Source organism: Melanotaenia boesemani, chromosome 13 (genome assembly GCF_017639745.1).
Source record: "Melanotaenia boesemani isolate fMelBoe1 chromosome 13, fMelBoe1.pri, whole genome shotgun sequence".
NCBI lineage: Eukaryota > Metazoa > Chordata > Actinopteri > Atheriniformes > Melanotaeniidae > Melanotaenia > Melanotaenia boesemani.
The window spans coordinates 8,995,477-9,016,569 of NC_055694.1; the positions used below are offsets into that span (position 1 = coordinate 8,995,477).

The 21,093-nt window shown below is 37.3% G+C and overlaps 1 protein-coding gene across 3 annotated transcripts in view; it reads left to right on the forward strand.

The window, feature by feature from the left end:
* pacsin1a (protein kinase C and casein kinase substrate in neurons 1a) overlaps window positions 1-20,853 on the forward strand; it is a 34,536-nt gene extending 13,683 nt beyond the window's left edge. The window contains exons 1-10 of one of the 3 annotated variants that reach the window (XM_042004170.1): window positions 3,106-3,261; window positions 7,129-7,258; window positions 10,840-10,996; window positions 11,183-11,418; window positions 12,193-12,348; window positions 12,841-13,016; window positions 15,351-15,471; window positions 15,564-15,670; window positions 15,916-16,112; window positions 18,786-20,853. In XM_042004170.1, the coding sequence (XP_041860104.1) occupies window positions 7,199-7,258; window positions 10,840-10,996; window positions 11,183-11,418; window positions 12,193-12,348; window positions 12,841-13,016; window positions 15,351-15,471; window positions 15,564-15,670; window positions 15,916-16,112; window positions 18,786-18,895 (1,320 nt within the window). In that variant the 5' untranslated portion in view covers window positions 3,106-3,261; window positions 7,129-7,198 and the 3' untranslated portion in view covers window positions 18,896-20,853. Of the gene's footprint in view, window positions 1-3,105; window positions 3,262-7,128; window positions 7,259-9,001; window positions 9,069-10,839; window positions 10,997-11,182; window positions 11,419-12,192; window positions 12,349-12,840; window positions 13,017-15,350; window positions 15,472-15,563; window positions 15,671-15,915; window positions 16,113-18,785 lie in introns of those variants that run through there. The other 2 variants (XM_042004169.1, XM_042004171.1) reach the window with 2 other exon arrangements.
* Window positions 20,854-21,093: the final 240 nt, after the last annotated feature.

Below are 21,093 nucleotides of genomic sequence, written 5' to 3' on the forward strand. Positions count from 1 at the left end.
GCTGGGGGCTAGAGCTTATCCCACCTACTATCAAGCAAGACTGTGTGTTTATTGACTGAATTTTTTTTTTTAATTGGGTCAAGACCGATTCCATCATATTATTAATAGATTTTATTTTTATAGCAGTTTTCTCATATTATTTTTTAAAATAATTTTCTTTGCAAGTTCAGTGAAGCCACTGCCTTCAGTCTATGGTGACATTTAATGGTCCTTGTTTCTATGTCAGATTTCAAACTTGAGTAGAAACAGTTTTATTGGCTGTCAGGTGACAGACAGCACAGTTTGTCACCTGACAGCCTCTTTAATCTCCATCAGCTCCATGTGACCTGGAGCTGACTGTGACCTTTGACCTCCCTGTGGGTGAAAGAAGTGAGTAATCAATTACATAAATCATTGGTAATCATAGATTCCGGGCTCCTTGCTTTCTTTTTTGTTTTTTGGTTGTTTTTTTTTACATTTCACTGCTTTGTTTGGTTGTTCTGGGAAGTGAGCAACTTCACTGAGTCGCACAAACAATATATTGGATCCAATCAAACAGTTTTTTTCACTTAAGTTACTAACTGAGGGAAATGATCTCTAACTATCTCAGTACCAGCCATGACAAGGGCTGGTTGAATACTCTAAAATGCTAAGAAAAGGAGCGTCACTGATTCCTTTATTTTTCATTTAGTATAGCAAACAGTGGATCATCCTTTGTGAAAGGAAAGGATATATCACTCTTACTCCCAATTCCTTCTGGCAACAATGAAATGTGTATTTTGTTTTTGTGTTTAATATTATAAAGAGATAGTAATACTTTTATCTTTATTACACTTACATATAATAATATAAGACAGAAAGAAAAGTACCTGGTTGTGACAAATATCTCTTGATACACTTGGAAACATGATCAGTGAAGTACCTGGGGTCACAGGGGTTTTAAATCTTAATATATCTAAAGCCTTTTTTTGTAGAATATTTATTGAACATCTATAGTTTCAGTACTGCAGATTATTGTTTCTGTGTGTTTTTTCTTTTGTCCAAATTTCTTCTCTCACCTTTCTTTAACCACATGGGGCTTTCCAACAAGGTCTAAGAAAAACGCTTAAAAAAAATACAAAAGGAGTTCTTTTTAAATCATTTAAATATATTGATTGATTAAACAGGGAAACGTTTAACAAAAGCTCTCTGCTCCTGGAGCAAGGAATTTTGTCTGCAACCCAAAGCAACACTTGAGGCATATGTGATCAGAGCGCTGAGTCATCCTGAGCTTGTTTGTTTGAAGCAATGACCCGTACAGTCTTCCCAGGTAAAGGCCAACATGGAATGAAATGCAGCACATAACATTTGGCATCTAAAATTTAAGTAGAGCATGTGTTTTACCAGTGACTGCTCTGTTGTTATGACAAAATACTAAATGTATAATATCTAATGAATTTGCTGACTTAACATAAAATGCTGTTATAAGAGAGACTCGGTTCCACCGACATTACTTTGTGTGTTACTCAGTTTGCCTCTAGGAGGCATGCAGTGTCTGCTAAAATCAGATGCTACATTAAACAGTCTTTGTTCACTGCTTTGTTAGACTTTTTTGTTTTTTGTTTATTGTTAGAATATTATTTCATGACTATGTGGGTCATTGCAATATTGTTTTTATGTCTTTAAATCATGTAAAGCTGTGCGTAGAGGTATTGTGGTTTAAGGTTGTTGAGTTTGTGAAGGGGAAATTTCTTAAAATCTGCTCTGATTTCATTTCACTTGGTCTAATATCTTGGAATTCTTTCACTTAGCTGTGTGCTAAAGTGTTTTAGTAGACATGGTCAGCATAATATTTACTAAATATTGTCATGTTAGCTATTTTATTATGAGAATGATGCAGTGTGTCAAAGCACTGCTGTGCCTTTTAGCTCAGTCACACAGACACACCGGGATGTCTATAATATTACTCTGTTAAGTTTTCATAAGAATTTCTGACAATAGAAAAGCACATATTTAGCACATTTTTGGTCACATGACCAGCTTTATGACAGCTTTAGTTGTTACGACGTGTATGAAGGCTACACAAGGCAGCTCTGTCTCCTGGCAACATCCACCAGCCCGCTTATTTGCACTACACCGTGAGATGAATCACGTCTCTGTACTGATGTGTTCTGCTGCCATCCTGGCCCAATGGCTCTATCTGTTCCACTCAGGAACAGCATGCCTGCCTGACCAGCTCACAGTATGGCCCAGGCTTACTGTCCTATCTACCAGCCTTTGTCCCTCCTCTTCTCGCCTGTCATTTTGCTCCGTCAATCTCACCTCCTCACCCATACTTTTTCTTTGGCAAATCTCATATAAAAAGACCTCCCACTGTCTCTCTCCTTGTGTGTCCCCTTTTACTGAGACAGAAAGGGGATGACATGCTGTGTTTATCAAAGATAATCAACAGTCAACTGGAATACATCCTATTCCTGGCAGCTGGTTCTTAGTTTCTACTTTAATTATGTTTGACCTGTGATATTTCCATAGACCTTTAAAAACTCAGTTAGATTTAAGTATTAACTTTGTCTTCATAGATTTTTGTTGTCTAATCAGACTGGAGACAGTGAGCTTGGTAATGTGCTGGAGTAAAGTTAGTTCATCTCAGTGAAATCTTCTTACAGTAACAAGATTACTTGCTGTGTTGTGGTTCCCATTCAGTGCTTTTAAAGGCTTGTCAACATTGAACCTTCTAACTGAAATACATTTGTGTCACCAGGATGAGCCATTGTGTTTTACTCTGTTATAAGCTTTCATGTTCATATGGAACATCAGTATGTAGTTATGTTATGAGCTCTTTTACAGGTTTTTCAGTGATGGTTTACAAACATTTGTAATGTTTCCAAAAACAAGTAATTAGAAGACACATAGAAAGTAAACTTTGATGCATGTGCAGTTTCACACCAGCACCACTTTCCTCTTACCACTTCTTGTCTTTCTATCCCAGTCGTCCTATCAGCTTCTTTGCTCTTCTTCCTGGTGAACTCCCTCCCCCTTCGAAGCTATTCAAATGGCACTCGGCAGGATTATCCCTCAACCTCTGAGACACGCTGGTTTGGTCAGACTTATCGTCTGCTCTGAATTTACTTTGGACCCAGAGGTCAAAGCTGCAAAGACAAAATTTATAAAAATTCCTTTGGTTTTTGAACAGTTACAAATATACTTGAACTGTAAATTCCCCCATCATCAAGGAATCTGTTGAAGATTTATCCAAATTTGTGGATTTTATTTTTATTTTTTGTAATGATGGAGCCAACCATGGTAAGTGGATGTGTAGGAAAATGCTTAGATACATGAACATGCACAAATGTTTTGGTTTTAGTAGAAGATTTCTGTCAGTTTTAGACACATCGATACTGTCTTTGCAATCACAGCAGGCTTCTAACAGACTTAAGATTACAGATGGGATTGCTTTGTCAGCAAGTGTTTTGGACAGTGAATGGGTTTAAACTAAAGGATACATCCCTACAGATCTTGCTCAGAACAACGGTTACTTCATTTTTTTATTTCTAAGTGTAAATTTTCCCATATTACTTTTGATTATACGCATGCCTTTTTCACTGTTGTCTACACACTACTGGAAGTAATGTTACAAACAATTGTCTGTTTTTAGTATAGATCCCTCGCCAGTTAAATACTCCTGGGAATGAGAGGTGTGTTCACAGTCATTGATGTAGGCTGACCTCAATAACTGCAGTGTGAGGCTCTGTATCTCACGGGGGAAACAACAATGTCCCACAATGGACAGAAATGTTGTGGTAATGTTTTCTGTGCTGTCTGACTTTATAATCTAAGGCTGATTACGTTTATGTCCACACTGTCATTTTGCTAATATGGCTGATCATTTAATTTTTTTAATAATCTCTCTTCGGAAGTTCTCAGCCCCAGTGATGCAAGATAAAGCATGTTGTGGTTTCTAAGTCAAAGCAAATATGCAGACACAATGAATAATTAGTTTAATCCAAATTATTTTAAAACATCAGCATCTTGTTTAGCTGTGTGAATTTTGGCCAAATAAAGCTTATTCTAGGATTCTGGCTTTATGCTAGAGCTTAAATGGCTTTGATGTTAATAACTGTTGTAGTCGTGAGCTTATTGGGTGACTTGGCTGATGGACAGGTAGCTGGACCAATGCTGGTTGTTGGGATTAGGAAACGCTACTTTAGGACTACTTAACTTTGTGTCTGCATGACATTGTCTTGCATCACATACTGTAGTGGACTATTATTCACAGAGGCAATTCTTGGGTCTCTGGGGGCCCCAAGCAAAATTTCACAGGGGGCCCTTCAACAAGCATTTGTTGCTGTGATATTGATGTGATATTGTATACTTATAACAATGATAGGGACATGTTAATAATGTTTTATTTAAAAGTGTTGCTGTTATTCTTCAACTGGTAAATGTTCTTTGACAGCTTTTACTTTATTTACTGACTTTCACAATACAGAAGAATTAACTTTGTGCTTAAAACTGCATAACTACCCTTTAGAATTGCATTTTTGTTAATGCAGCACATACATAAATAGTTTTCAGAAGCATAAAATCTACTGGACATAGAAAATAAAATGTAAACACCACTTGAACACAATAACTCTAATCCATGAACATTAGTAGTACAAATCCGATTTCTTGCCTGAGAATTCTAAAATGTAACATTTAACATTCTTAGCTTTACAGTTAAGCTGCACTAGAGAACTTTAACTTGATATTATCCAAGTTATCTCTTTTTGTTTTCAGTCTTCTGACACCCAGGTAGTCATCAGGAGGACAGACTGAGCTGCTCTGAGCTAAATTAACTTCTGGATTATCTGCACTGTTTACCACTGTCTTGCTCTTTTCTTTGCTCTTCTTGTTTTTTCTATCCTTCTTTTGTCACTGCCAGATAGAAAACTTCTAATTTTTATAAACCCGCTCTCTCCTGTTTGTTTATATCAGACACATCTAAGAGGTGGGGGGTGGGGGTCCTTTAGGGAGTTCTGTAGTAGTCAGTCACTGTCATTGCAAACTCTCCACATTGTCACTGCTCTTATTCAAAGTTGGTTGGCTTTAGGAAGCCCCCTTCTGGCTCAGGGCCTCAAGCATTTGCTTGGTTTGTCTGTAAGCAGCGCCTCTAATTATACATATTACTCGGTTAAATATAGAGCATCTTTAAATTTAAATACATTAGAAAGTAGTTTAAGTAGTCAGATTAGTCATGTTACTGTACATTGGATCCCATGCCTTCTGTGTAAACGATCTTACATAGAGTTGAATGAAAAGATTGACTCCACTTTTGTGTCACCAAATGCGGCGCTACAACCAGCAGCCATTTAGCCTAGCACACTGTCATACAAAGACCAATAAGTCACCACTTGGGGTTCTGTACACCAAAACAACTTAATAGATGTTAAAAATGAGCTTTCAATGTGCTGTAAAGATGGATTACTTTTGACTTGCTGCTTGATGTATTAGAAAGTCAATCCACATTCCAGTTTATGCTAAGCCATACAATTTCTGGCTAAGCTAAGAGCACAAGGTGTTGCATCACATTTAGGGTAAGGATGTAAGTGATCAAGTAGTAGTCAAACAAAAGTTACCCCGTTTGTGAATATTCACTGTGTTCAGAATTACAGAAATAGTTTGATAGCAAATATAAGCATTTACAAAGCTAATGCTAATCATGCTAATTAAGCGAGGGACCCCACATAACCAAAACAAATAAATATGCTAAAAATATATGCTCATGCTGATTTTTGCTGCTTTCTTTCTTAGTTCAACCACAACCAACCACAAAGGGTGTAAATGTTTCTCCAGATAATGTTTTGATCAGTGTGTTCTAATAAAAAGACCTTTCCATTATTAGATCACAGCTGTTTCAAGATAAATTCTTTTTACAAGGACAATTATGGTGTTATTTCTGCAACAAGGAAGTGAAGTCGGCCCATTTCCTACTGAGCCTAGTAGAAGAAACTATCTTTGATGAGTCATTTTGGGGATGAAGGATGTTGCAGGAATTTATACTTGTAGAAGAAGGTTGAAGGATAAAGTACGAAGGGCTGTGCTAATATTTTGACTTGTCATCTGTAGACTGCTGACTCAGTTTTTAATCTGAAATGGCCACGAGTCATCTTTCATCTTCACTGACCTCCATCCAGCACAGTGAACCATTACAGATTTGGTACTGTGCATACTAATAGCAATTTACAAATAATCATATCCTTTTAATAAAAAACATGTTAGAATAGGTTTGCACTGTAGGAGTATGTACAGAATTAAGATAATTGCAATCCTGCACAATCCACTCCAATTATAAAGACTAAGTCTGCCAGGAGCTTTATTAACATAGCCTTATTATTGTTGCATGCTATTCTATAAATTGCATTGTTATACGGCTTGTTCCAGTGCAATGAAGAGTTCTCTGTCAGGGGAAGGGCATTAGTCGTAAGAGAAAAATGGATTAGGCTTCAAACGGTTCAATACCAATATAGTAGAGAGCACTGCCTTTTGTTTTTACCTTGGTGGTAAAATATTGAACATGTCAAACGAATAAATATGAATTGCTTTAAATGCTTGAGGAAATACAGGAGTAACTGTACAGTTAAGCAAGTAATTGTTGAATAAAAGAGACAATGATATGACTCATAGAGACATATAGATAGGTGACTTGATTTTTTTTTTTTTTTTTTTGTCATTTGTTTCTGCTTCAAGGCTACAATTAGAGTGTGTTTGCATGCAACGGGTATTTCTAGGTGGATTCACTTAACGCATCTGCATAGTGTGTGTATGTGTGTGTTTTTTGCTTTCTCCCAGATTAAACATGTCAAAAGAACTAGGGTTTTTATCATGGAGAGATTCAGGGTCAGAGCTCTCTGAAGCTCTACTCGCTCTAACGTCTTTTCTAGGACGCACCAATATAAGATGCCCCTAAGATTCCCCAGGGCACAGCGCTGTGTGCTTGGTAGAGGAAACTATTTTTATCTCATTATTATAAATTTCTCAAATAGAAACCTCCCACATTGCAAGTTACCCTCCAGTTATCAGGGAAAACTGCTACATTGCTGCTACACAGAGGCCAGCTGTGTCGCTTTGTCTCTGTAATTGTGTGGTGCTGCTGTCTCATGCTTCTGATGTTCTCTTGGTCTCTTTCAGTGCATGAGGAACCCAGATCTTCTGCAGAGAACAGGTTTAGTCATTAGAGTGCTTTGCCACATCCAGGAAAATGTCTGGCTCCTACGATGAATGTGCAGGTGCTGACGACACCATGGACAGCTTCTGGGAGGTAAAGAGACACCGTCATGCCTGCTCTTATGGACTTTCAACCAGAAACACAACTTTTCAACCTCTTATAGTTTCGCTTTGATTTTGCCTAAAAAATCAAGGAGTGACCCCTGAAACCAAGACTATGATACAGCCAATATTTTCACAAGTTCTGAAAAAGATTTTGTCTTAAGATGTTATAGTGGAGGGTCATCTCTGATGTTATTCAGTTACACACAGCAGAGGTAATTGTTTAAGTGCAGAAGAGGATTTAATGTTTGTTACCTGCTAAGAATGAGACTATATCTATCACTGTTTTGTCTTCTTTTATTATTCTCTTGGTTTTCTTCAGATTTTAAATATTTGATCATTTCTCAGTTGTTTTGCTGTTGTCTGATTGTGCAATCTGAAACATTTAGGGTGATCCTAAATTATCCCTTCTGTAGTATATATATATATATATATATATATATAAAACATGCATAATTACGTTTTTATCACAGTGAAAACCAGAGTTGTTGTGATTTCATGATCTTAGAAAGAACCATTTACATACAAAAACTCACAAACCAAACATAAGGCTTCCCACTAGAAATCATGCCTATCTCTATGCAAGAAAGATCTCATTTCCCAATATCTTGAGGCTTTAAAAGTAACCTATTAATTATTATTTTTGTGTGATGAAGTGGCACTGTTACCAAAACATAGCACCTTTAATTTTTCAGCATTTTATTTACATAGAAATTATGAAAAATAACCCATGTGCAGAGCAAAACAGTTGTCCACAAACTAATGGGTGATCTCATAATGGCCATATTCATTATGTAAAATTAATTATGTTTTTTTGTTTTGTATTGTTGTTTTTCTGCCATATGAAGAGGATATCCTGTGAGCCACTAAGCCAAATAAGGTGGAGACTGAGGTTATTCTGACTGTGTGTTTAAAGCTGTAGAATTTCTTATAATATATGCATTATTATTCACTCCTATTTAAAAGGGAAAGAGAAGAGACATTGACAAAACTTAAGTAGTTATTTAAGTAAATAAATAATATTCACAATTTAAAAACAGACTGCATGAGAATAATGGATTTCATGAAAATCTTAGTCCAACCTCTAAATGAAAGAATTCACAATGAACTAAACATATAAATTAGGCCAGCATATGTTTAGGAAATTCCAACTTTCACTTGTTGCAAGTTTTTTTTATGCCAATCACGAATATGAGCCTGCTACAAATAACTACTGAACACATGCATTTCTGATCTAAGAATTCACATTTTCTTCTGTAAGTACATGTCCTTTAATTCCTGTCTTTTATGTTTTATATAAATGTGGTCACAAGCAACTATGAAAAAATATGATAACTGTATAAAATCCATCCTCACTTGTGTGTTTGTACATGTATTATGTTGCAGGGCATTGAATCTGTTTACACAGACACACCATAAAGGTCTGCACATCTATAAATGTAATTGAGAAGACTTTGTAGGCTTATGGTTTAATTTAAGGTTTGCGTTAATTGCAGGCAAGTACTGTTTACGGCTGCAGAAAGCACGTAATAATTAATACAAATCAATGTAATGGTCAATATAATGTCCTCTGAAGTAATGGAAGCATGACAGTGTGTTAGTGTGTGTGAGAAGATGTGTGTGTGTGCACTTTAAACCCACCAAATTAGAGATAATGAATTCCCCCAGTACAGAGTCTTCTTTGTATCGCGGCTTTTAACCAGAGAGACTCAGACAAAGAGTCTCAGTAATCAGCAGCTCAGAGGCAGCCTTTCACCACTTGCACCTGCATGTAGCTTATGTGTAGCAGCAACACAGCTAAGGTCAGCAAATAATTTATAAATACCATTAAAAATGTTTCGTTATCTGGTTTTGCTATAATAGAGGATTCTGTTTTATTCAGTAAGCATTAGAAACACAACCATGCTTGGAATTACTGTGCAGATACTGGAGCTCAGGTGTGTTTTCATGTATGAAACCAGCCTACCTACGAGTTGTTGTTGGTGTGACTTGGCAATATGTCACACAGGACAAAAGTCCTACAGTTAAGCACCTGCCTCACAGTCTTCCTGCAGCTTTCATCTCAAACAGTAGCCCCACATGCAAAACTGACACCAATCTTAGTGCAGTTCTGCAGCTCGAAAACCTCTCAGACAAGCACTTCATGAGCTTTGCCTGCATAATGCTATACATGATGTACATTTCTACACCCTACTCTCTCTTTCTCTCTCTCTCTCTCTCTCACACACACACACACACACACACACACACACACACACACACACACACAAGGCCTGTGGTATTTCTGTCTCTACCTCGTCATACATTCCTGAGAATTTGTCTGACTGCATTACACCACTCAAGAGGATTAAAGCAACCACAGTGCGCGCACACACACACACACATACACACTGTCATGTACGCATGCAAACACAAGTCCATGTCATTGCATAACTACACATGCACAGGCACGAGTAAACCCCCCCACCCCCAACCCTCCCTTCATCATGCACCATGAGCTCACGCCCCCTGCAGGCACCATGGAGGCGGAGCTTCACAGCCTACCACTGCATTTTCAAAGCAAACCCCACTTAAGGTGGCAAATAAAATAAAATAAAAATACAACTAATAAGACAAATTCTGACAGGAAATAATTCTGGCCACTGATGTGGTATGAAAGTACCTTTCATACAGGCAGGATGGATGGGGGTGATTTCTGTTTAAATTAAAACTTAAAATTAAAAGATGTTTTTGTGTAGCATACTATGTATTGCAATTATTTTAATGATCCCCAGATTTTCCTCAGAGAATCATAAAAAAAGGAACATTAAAACTGTTTTCTGTGAGAGGATTCATCTGTGGAATCATTATTAGTTCATGGCAAAATATAAAATATCAAGTATTCAGGACATTAAATCATATTTCCACATGGAAGGACTACCAGTCAGCTCTGACCCGCTTAGAGCAAAACATAGCATTTAATTACAACAAGCATTAAAAAACATAAAGAAAACATAAATAAGGCACATGGCTCTTTTTAAAATGTAGAAATTGATGCAAAACAAAAGAAATCTGAAATAGCCTTTTATTTAAACCTAAATCCTGCAACCTGCTTCAAAGAATCCAGAGAGATTTCAAAATTATTTTGCTTATTTGGCTGTCATATATAGTAAAGAATAAAAGGGTTTGCAGTTGGCCCCACAATTTAGCAAGACCCCTACAAAAAAAAGGCAAACATTTGACTTGGCTGTGTTGATCTGTGGCAGTCTTAGCAGTGTCATACACCTAGTTCGGACTCCCAGTCATGCAATTATTGACAGACTGTCACCTTGCTATGGTTCCTGTGATTAGACCAGTCTCAGCCAACCAAAGGCTTTGCTCCTGGTTCAGTTAGCATAGCCACAGTGATAACAAGTGAAAAATAGTTCCTTCTGTGGTCCTTTCATTGGTCTGGACTAAAACGTTTGGAAAAGAGTAGTCTCTTTTTTATTTTCATATTGAAATGCTTCTTCTATGTTTTTAATAGTTTGTTTTCTGTGATAGTCACAGCCAGATTAGATACAAGATTTTGCATTTTTCTTCCTCTGTGCTCAGGTGGGGAACTACAAACGTGCTGTCAAGAGATTTGACGATGGCCATCGGCTCTGCAATGATCTTATGAGCTGCCTGCAGGAACGTGCCAAGATAGAAAAAGGCTACGGAGATCAGCTAACTGCGTGGTCCAAGAGATGGAGACAGCTAATCGAGAAAGGTTTTATGATGGTCCAATAAAATAAGCACATTAACCATTAAATGAATGCACTTAACAATATAATTTGGTCAAATCTGCATTTAAATAGTTTGATGATCATTGTGTCTAATAAAATCTGACACCCAAAGCGACAGAGCAGCTGGTGAACAAACTTGACTTGAATTTGTTATTTGTAATGAATCGCAGGTCCACAGTACGGCTCTGTGGAGAGAGCCTGGCTGGCTGTGATGACCGAAGCAGAAAAAGTTAGTGAGCTGCACCAAGATGTGAAGAACAATCTGCTTAATGAAGATGTTGAGAAAGTCAAGAACTGGCAGAAGGAGGCATATCATAAGCAAATGATTGGAGGCTTCAAAGAGGCCAAAGAAGCAGAAGAAGGCTTCAAGAAGGCTCAGAAACCATGGGCCAAAAAGCTCAAGGAGGTGAGGGGGGTGCAGCTTTTGTCTCTGGGGTAAATAGTTCACTTCCAGTGCTGGTTCAGAGCCAGTTTAACCTCAAATCAGTTATTTGTGTTTCTGCAGTCTTTCAACCAGTCATTGTCTCAAACTAAGAACCAATTAACATCCGAAACTGTAGACATAATGGTTGTGACTCAAAAGACCAACTTAAAACTTATCTGAGCCACTAACAGAGCTAGTGTAGGTAATTCTTAATGCAAAAAATGAGGAAAGAAAAAAAACTCAAGTAGAATTAGAACAGGTGCGGGTTGGTCAAAAAAGCTTTTTTTCTCGGGATCTGTCACATTAACACAATCAGCTCCTACACATTTCTTAATATCTGCAATTTCAAACTGAACCCAGTTCAATTTTAATAATGGACAGAAAAAAAACAATTACTACTTAAAATAAATACTTAAATAATGTCAAGCACTAAGCTTTATGGGCTTTGAATTAGTTTCCAATAATTACTTTGAAATTTGTATTGGTAAGAACATATCTAATACTGAAATTCTGAAATATTCATGCCGGTCCACTCTTTTCAATTTTTGCTCTAATTGTTTCATTTCAAATACCAAGTTTGAGTCTGGCTCTGGATATGAAGACATTTTATCTATACACAAAGTATGGAGGAAAAACAGTCACTGTATTTTTTTTTATTTTTTTTTTAGATAAGTTGATGTGACTCCATCATGTCCCTTTGGTCATGTCAGATTGTGTAGCTTGAGATGCTGACAATGTCTGTGTTTGGACGTGCAGATGGAGGCAGCTAAGAAAACATACCATATGGCCTGCAAGGAGGAGAAGCTGGCTGCAGCCCGAGAGGCCAATGGCAAGTCTGAGGCTTCTGTCACACCAGACCAGCAGAAAAAACTCCACGAGAAAGTGGATAAATGCAAACAAGACATGCTGAAGGTAAAGACTTGAAAGTTTTGTCATGTATTAAGATTGAGGCAAGAAAAGCAACAGAGATGTTGCTGCTCAGGTTAACTTCTGATTTATGTTTCAAACAAAGTTTATCACTGATCTGCTTTATATCTGCTCTATATTTTTATTTCTTTATTTGCATTTATTGGTTAACTTAAAAAATGTTTCCTTTTAACCAGAGCATTAAATACTTGCTGGTGCAGGCTCTTTCTTACAGTGGCTGTATTTTAGGGACCTGATGACATTTTTAAATAGCTGTTTATCAGGCTGTTTGATCAAGATGTTTACAGTTTCTAAATTAACATCAGCACCATACGATGATTTGTCATGATATGTATCCATCATGTGGAGAGAACAGGGTTTTATCTGTATGGGTAACATATAACATATATCCTATTAGAAATTTGAAGAAGTGGGCTAAAAAAATGAAATAGTTTATTTTCAACATGGCTTCAGCTTAAAGTGTCTTTTTTTCCTCAGGCTAAAGAGAAGTATGAGAAGTCCTTGGACGAGCTGAACAAGTGCACCCCGCAGTACATGGAGAGCATGGATCAGGTGTTTGACCAGTGCCAGCAGCATGAAGTCAAGAGGCTGACCTTCCTCAAGGAAGCCTTGCTGGACATCAAACGTCATCTTAACCTCACTGAGAACCAAAGGTTAGCAAATCTGAAAAAGATCAAAATTTTTAGATTCTTTGGAAAATAAGTATTTTCATTACAAAGATCAGTCGCTGCTTAACCGTTAGCCCCAAACCATTTCTATTCGTGTTACACTGCACTCGATTTGTGTTGCTGTCATGGCAGTTTCAACATAATTCTCCCAGTGGATGGATTCTGCTGTGTTGGGCTGGAGCTGGTAGCCAGTGATCCTCATTCTCTTTTATAACCTCAATGATTGAAGTACAGCAGCACATGTACCAGTTCTGCAGCTGCAGCAGGTTCTGGAGTGGACCCCCACCATTCAGCAGATCCTCCTCAGAGCATGACAAGGATTTCTGATGTCAGCTGGTTTCCATCCACCTCGTGAGCAACGTAGGGAGGATTCACTGGAGCATATTTTAGACTTTAGTGGTCTTTGTCTCATTCACTTTGATGGGGGTGATGGCTTTTGTTTCCAAACTGAAATTTTGGTCTTTCTTCATTGCTCACATAGATTGTGGTAGAAAGTTTAGAATAGTTCAGATTTTCAAGAAGTAGAGCAGGTGCCATCCAGTCTGATCCACCTAGTATCTGATATAATGACTTGATCTCTTAATTTCTAAACATCAGGCCTGTGCTCACTGGAGTGTGTGAAAGCTTTGGTGACTTCTGCCCTGTAGGAGAAGCAGCTAAATGACAGCTAAGACTGCAAGAATAGCAACCTGGCTATTTGTAAGTTGGAAGACATAATCTTTTTATTGTTTTCCATTGTAGGTAGTACCAAGTCACTAATACCGATAGTTTTTTGTACTACCGCAACCAAGTACCTGGTTGAAAGTTAAAATGAGTTAACTGATACTAAAAGTTGACATTACATTCCTCTGATTGGATAAAGAGTTCTTACCATGGTTTATTTGATGTATTTATTTAAAAAGGGACAATTTAGCATATTAATGAACATCAGTACACACAAATGTAAATGTGTAACAGAGTTAGCCTAGCAGCTAATTTGCATCTGATTGTCCATTGGCGGGTCACAACAATACACATAACAAGATAAAAACAATAAAGGGTAAGGTGTAAACCAGTCATAGTAATTATTGTATAAAGGATGAGATTTAGAAATGCATATTATAAGTGCATGAGGTTGGTTTTCTGAGTTAAGTTGCAGACGGAAGACAATTTCTGTCGGTGTTGATCAAACATCCTGCTTTCATCAAGGTGGTTCTACCTGTAGTGGAAACTGAAAAGCCCACTTCACATATTGAGTAATGCTGAGGTGAGCTGTACTACATATTGGGAAATACATCATTAGATTTTGAATCTTTTAAATGGCCTGTTCTTCCTCATGTGATTTTATTCATGGCTCTGGTGCATTTTTTGACTTTTAACCAAACATCTTTTCTTTGCGGTTTGGCAAATGCAGCCTTTTTCTACGTCTTGTTTATATATTTCCTGTCTAAGAAATTATCTTCACATAGAATATATAATATACTGCTATGCATCATGGTTGCATATGACAAAAGTTGTGAATTTATACATAAAGATTACCTGCTTTTAATTTGAAAAAAAATCAAATTACAGATATTCTAATGGATCAGTTTGATTAGTCTCATTCAGCAGTTCACTCCAGATTGATTAATCTAAACACAAGTATCAACCAGCTGTGTACTTTTCATTAGAATTCTGATTTAAAGCACTAATTAACCGATGGTTCGGTCAATAGCGTTTCTGCCAAAATTAATTTTGTCCAGAGTGAATGCTTGTCATATTCTAGGCTGCTTTGGAACAAACAAAGCCAAGCACCACTGCAAAGTGATTTTTCAAACTCTTTAAACAAACATGCCAACTCTGGTTGACATCGATCATTCAGGCTTCTCAGTGTTTTTAGAGAAAGATACTGACTGGTTTAATTTTTTTTTATTCTGTTACATTTACACTTTATTTTACATTTCTCTCACTAGTCTTGACTGAAACAATATATATTACAATATATATTACTAGTATGCGACTATTATGTTCTCCACCTAAATTTAATTTGCAGCTGCAAGATGAATGTTCAGTTTTTACTGATACACATTGCAGTGATTTGGGAAAACTGTTGCAACATAAAAAGTAACATTTTGGTTAAAAAAAAAACAAAAGGATTATTCAGGCCAAATACTTGAGCTTTTGAAGCCTCCACTTTCAGCAGAAAATTTAGGGAAACAGTCCTTTCATGACCCAACACTGGATCTCTTTCAACCCAGAATTTGAGCTGCACTATTTGTTCAGTTGCCAGATTGGCAGCACCCCCAGGTCCCTTTTGGCACTTTCATTGTCACTAGTTGTTCCATTTTTTTCTCTCCTCAGCTATGCCACAATATACAGAGAACTGGAGCGCACAATCCTGGCTGCAAACACACAAGAGGACCTGAAGTGGTTCAGCAATAACCACGGCCCAGGGATGCACATGAACTGGCCTGCATTTGAGGTGCAACATCAAACCTTAATATAAACATATAAAACCACTTTTTTATTTATTTATTTCATGGTGATGTTTTTATTTCACCACGATTTTACCAGGAGTACAACCCAGAACAGGCCGCTGCTCCTCCAAAGAAGAAGAAACCAGACGGAGCCCCACCCACTCCAAGCACTGACCATGTGGCTCCACCTGGTGACCGTGCCAGGTCAGTTCAAGAAGTCTGTTGCTATCTCACTGAGACAAAGATTATGCAGCTATACAGTTTGAATAAGGTTTTAAAGATACTGTTAAATATGTTCATTTATAGATCTTTAATAGTTGTTTTTTAAAACAAAAAAATAAAAACAGCAATAACTTATGGCACACAAATTAAATTCAGACATTTTCTAGTAGAAATAACTGAGCAAATTCAACTCTAAAATACAAAATTAAACAATCTCCCTCTTCCAGCGTGAGCAGCTATGACAAGAACCAAGCGTATTCGACTGAGTGGTCCGATGATGAACAGCCTACTGCATTCTCCGGCAACGAGAACGGTGGGAACGGAAATTCATTTGAAGAAGACTCCAGCACTGGGAAAGGGGTCCGTGTGCGTGCCCTCTATGACTATGAGGGCCAGGAACAGGATGAACTCTCATTCAAAGCAGGTAATTAATCATGGTCACACCAGGTTACACAGGTAATGGGATTTCTGCTACCATCATGCAGAATGAGAATAAGATGACAAGCTGCTACAGATGATGCAGGTGGTCAAAAACAAGCAACTGTGTCCTAATGTCTACCCTAAAGCTTCCATCTTCTATCTAAAATAACAGTGATTAGTCAATAATAGCTACATCCAAAACAAATTATAGGGAATTGCCACCAATTAACTGAAGCTGCTTGGGGAAAGGGTCTTAAAAAGTGATTCAGAGGTTCACACAGAAATTTAAAGACTAACTATATGCAGAAATAACAGCTGTGCATCGTCATCTTGGTTCTTCCTCTGCATCTTTGTTTGAGGATCCCTGTGGAGGTTTCTTGTGGATAGAGATTGTGTTAACATTTAGTGTTACTCATCTTTATATATTTGAAGCTTAACAACCAGACACGCTTTTTCAGGTCCATATGACTTGATGCAAAATTGTGTCCATTTTTTATGCATATGGTTGATACATGATAACTAAAATTTGGATAATCAAGGCAGCTGCAGGGCTTTGTCCTGATTGGCTACAGAATTCCTTAACAAGTATGACGTGTCATGAATTTACATACTGACAACAAGTCCTTCATGTTACTGTCTGTCTCAAAGGGAACACAGTTTGTTGAACGTCCTGCTTCTGATGGCTCATTCTAAAAGGTTTAGGGCCAAATTACATTCAGGATCCTCTGGTTATGAACCAGCCAGATCCTTCAGGTCATTAGGGTCAAGTCTACTTTCTGTTCCCAGAGTCAGAACTAAACATGAAGAGGCAGCGTTTAGTTTTTATGCTCCTCACGTGTGGAACAAACTCCCAGAAAACTGCAGGTCTGCGGAAACTCTCAGCAGTTTTAAATCAGGGTTAAAAACTTTTTTATTTGCAGCCTTTTATTAATGCAACTGTTATTCCTCACACTGGAGCTTTTATTTCTTGAATCTTTGTCTTATTTTACTTAAGCTTATAGTCTTTATTTAATGCCTTTTATTTCTTTTAAAAGTTTGTTTTAATGTGCTTTTTAACAATTCCTCTACAACCCCCCTCCCCAAATAAACTTGCCTTGCCTTACTTATGCTGTATGGGTATTATATTATAAAGTTTTTATTTGTGACCAGATTATTTGATTTAATTTTTTTTAGTGGGTTGTTACTGTTAATAAGGTATTTCTCCTGTAGATATTCTATTAATTATGTTGGAGCTCCTCCAGTGGGTCTGGTTGCATCTGTTCTGAAACCTCAAAAACACAGGACACAGGACAATAAAGTGAACAGTCAGGTCTGACTCAAATCTAAATAAATAACATGGGAATAAAATTACAAATCTGTTTCAAACATATGGGCCGACAGTAGCAACGAGGACACTGAGGTTGCTTGATTTGTTTGGGATTTGTTTTTGTTTTATATTTTTCTTTGTGTGGAGGTTTATGGTGTGAATTTGTGGTTGTGGAAAGCCACACATATTCTTCAGGCAGATCGCATTATACTGTGGTCTACAGACTGCGTGAAAAAGACTTTTGAATAACATTTTGTGGCTCAAGATGAATAAGCAGAATTTACACAGTCTGGGAAATGCAAAAAAAATGTCACTTGTAAGTGGACATATCAACACGCTGCAATGTTTTATGTGAATTTTTGCACAAAGTGCATAGATATTTAAACATTCCTCATTTCTGTTTTTATTATTCTGCCAGAAAAACACAGCATCAGCCAGACTTTTTTGTAACCCTTCAAGTGGTCTCGAGCAGTAGTTGTCCAGAATTTCTGAAGGTCATTCAAAGATTTTCTTTTTCCTTAAAATACTGGAAGCTTTTTACTTTTTCAGTCAAAATAAGTCCAGGCCTTGAACCTTTCCATTTTCAGATTACTTTTTGTCTGTTACAGCTCTGAACACTAACCTAATTCAATAGATAAATGAATAAGGGTGGTGTGAGTATATAAAACACACAGACAACTTAGCAAAGGACCAATCAGTTTCTTCAGACACTTTGACACAAGCAGCCTAAATTAAGATGTGTTCCCATTTCTCTACAAAAATTCTATTTTTGCACCAACACAACGAAGAAGCGCTGGATTGTCCTTCAAGAAGCCTGGGGACTACTTAAAGAAATGACAAGAAAACTGAGAGGGTCTAAAGGGGTTCAGGCTGTGTCGAGGACAAAAGGTGGTCATGTCATATATTTAATGTAAAAGCCTGTTGGAACGTTTTTTTTCTCCCTCTTAATATACAGAGAAATTAGGGGAGACTCAGAACTTTTGTTAAGTTATGGAGATGACCAGTTTTTCCAGGCAAATTCACATTTATGAAATAAATCCAGAAACAAGTTATACTGTTGGCAAGATGGCATTTTACTGTAGCCTTTTCCTCTTCTTCCATTTTTCCATTTTTTGATGACAAAATAAAATAAATATATGGATATGAAAAATATTGAACTATTCCTTGAGTTGAATTAATAACAATAAAAGAAAATTAATTTCTAGAAGATTATATTCGGCCATTTTGCATTAGCATGAAAAACAAAATACTTAAACAGTATTAGTGTTACATATCATATTAAGGTCATTGCTAATAAATAAACAAATCTCTGAAAATGGCTTCTAAAATGTTCCTGTTTAGATTTACACTATACGTATGTTTCCTTCACAGGTGATGAACTAACCAAGACTGAGGATGAAGATGAGCAAGGCTGGTGTAGAGGTCGTATGGACAATGGCCGTGAGGGACTGTACCCAGCCAATTATGTTGAGCCAATCTAGTCACAGAACTGGACAAGGACATGCCACTGGAGGCAGCTTGAACTGTCCCATCCAACTGCACCGCACATAGCCAGAGACTTAAGAGCAACACATCCCTTGCCCAACAGATGCGCAAAGCAGTCTTGCCTAAATAAAAACTTAGTAACCTAAAAGACAATATATCAGTATAAAATATTTTATCCAGCATTTGGGGTGGGTGGACTCACACGAAAACTCAAAAACAGGAGCAGCAGTTATACCAGTATATACACACTCTACTATAACATCACAAACAGTGCAGGAACACATTGCTTCTTTGTGCAGCTGTATTTAACATATAATGCAGCTCATTAAAACTTGCACTGCACTGCAGTGTGTTCCCATATGAAAAAGGGAGGATAATATAATCAGTTCTACCCATTTGATGAAGATAAGCTTCTCTAACCTGCATTGTGTATGTACAGTGTGATGCCATTTTGTGTAGCATTTTTTGATGCTGTGTATGTCATTTTTCCATCAGGAATGCTGTGTAGTGTTAGAAGTACCACAGACAGTATCCTCTTTATTTCCCCCACTTTTCTTTGTGATTTGGTCCAGCCTCTTTTCCAGTGTGTGCAGTGCTATGTGTTTTGAACAGTCTCTGAACTTGCATAGCAGCATGTGCTATGCAAAGACTTGCATTCCCCGAATCCTGCAGCCTCGTTCAGGCTACAACTTGATGCAACATTCAACTACAAATGCAGCATTACATGCCTCTGGACATGCACTTGCTTCTGGTTTCACAAGCGAAAGCTTCTTGATGAACTGACTTTATGTTACTTTTGTTTTCGATGTTTCTTTCTTTTTTTTTCTCCCAGCATCGTAAATCCTTTGAAAACATCATCCTCATGCAAAACCATGGAAAGGATTTACGGTTTCTACAGAAGCTTTCATTCATGGTTTAATAAATCAGGTTTTTATTTTATTCCACCTCTGCTAATAAGACATGAGCGATACATACTCTGAGAGTGAAGTCAGATCAAGTCTTCTTGAGGATACCACTGCATTAATAAGAGGGAGATTTTGAACAATACCTGTGCCTGGGACTCTTTTTCCAGAGCAAAGGGCCGATGGAGAGATGTTGATGTTTACTGTTCAATAGGCTGTTGCTTGAAGATTTATGCCTCTCCAACAGGACATGAATGTACTAGTGATTGGGCTTGGAAAAAGGGCATGTTAACTAAATATCTTTCTCCACTGTCATTAAAAGCCCTGCCTATAGCAAAAAGCACTAGTTACATGGCCCGTATCCCTGCTGAGCCAAAGAATGACCTAGTATCATCAACTGTTTTTTCTTCATGCACAAATTCCACATATCATATGTGAAACAGCTTCAGAAAACTCGTAGTTGCTTCCTAGTCTACCCAAACTTCATTTGTCTGCAAAACACTTGTTACTGACACAGGGAATACATGGTGCACCCTTACACAGTGCATTACATGGTTGTTTTGGAATCTTTAATTTGCTCTAGAAATGACACTTTTGGCAGTTTATTAATTAGCAAGTTGTCATGTTACATGTTGCACCTAAATCTCTGATTAGATGGGAAAAAAAAGCTTTTTATAACTTAGTTGTCCTGAACTTTATAAAAGTCAGAGGATCAACAGGGGTCAGATGTGTTTAGGTCTGTGTCTGCAACAGGATTCGACAGGTTTGGGTCTCACACGTGAGGAGAAACACATCACCAGCTCACAAGTTGTGTCTTAGAGTAAAGCTGTCCAGCATAGCAAAAAGGACTCCTGTTGTCAAACTGTCCGACATCTTTGATGCACGTTCACACACACACATATCCACACCCATGCAAACACACAGGCGTTAGACACACAGTATACACAATACACGCAAGCTCAAACAACATAGTTGACATTACCAGGTTAATATTTTGGGGTAAAACATCATCATCAAGTGTGTATGAGTTGTGTAAATGTAACAGAAAAATTTTAAAAAAAAAAAAAAAAAAAAAAAAAAAGCAGAAAAAGAAAAAAAGTGATTGACTATTAAGACAAAATGTAGTGTTATACATGTAAATGTGTTTCATTAAATTACAGCAATGAAAAACATATTAAGTAATAGGTACCATATTGTATGAATTTTATTGCAATGGAATTGTCAGTGTATCATACAAAGCGTGATGTTATCCCACGCTGTCAGATTTGTATATTATGATGTAATTTAAAGAT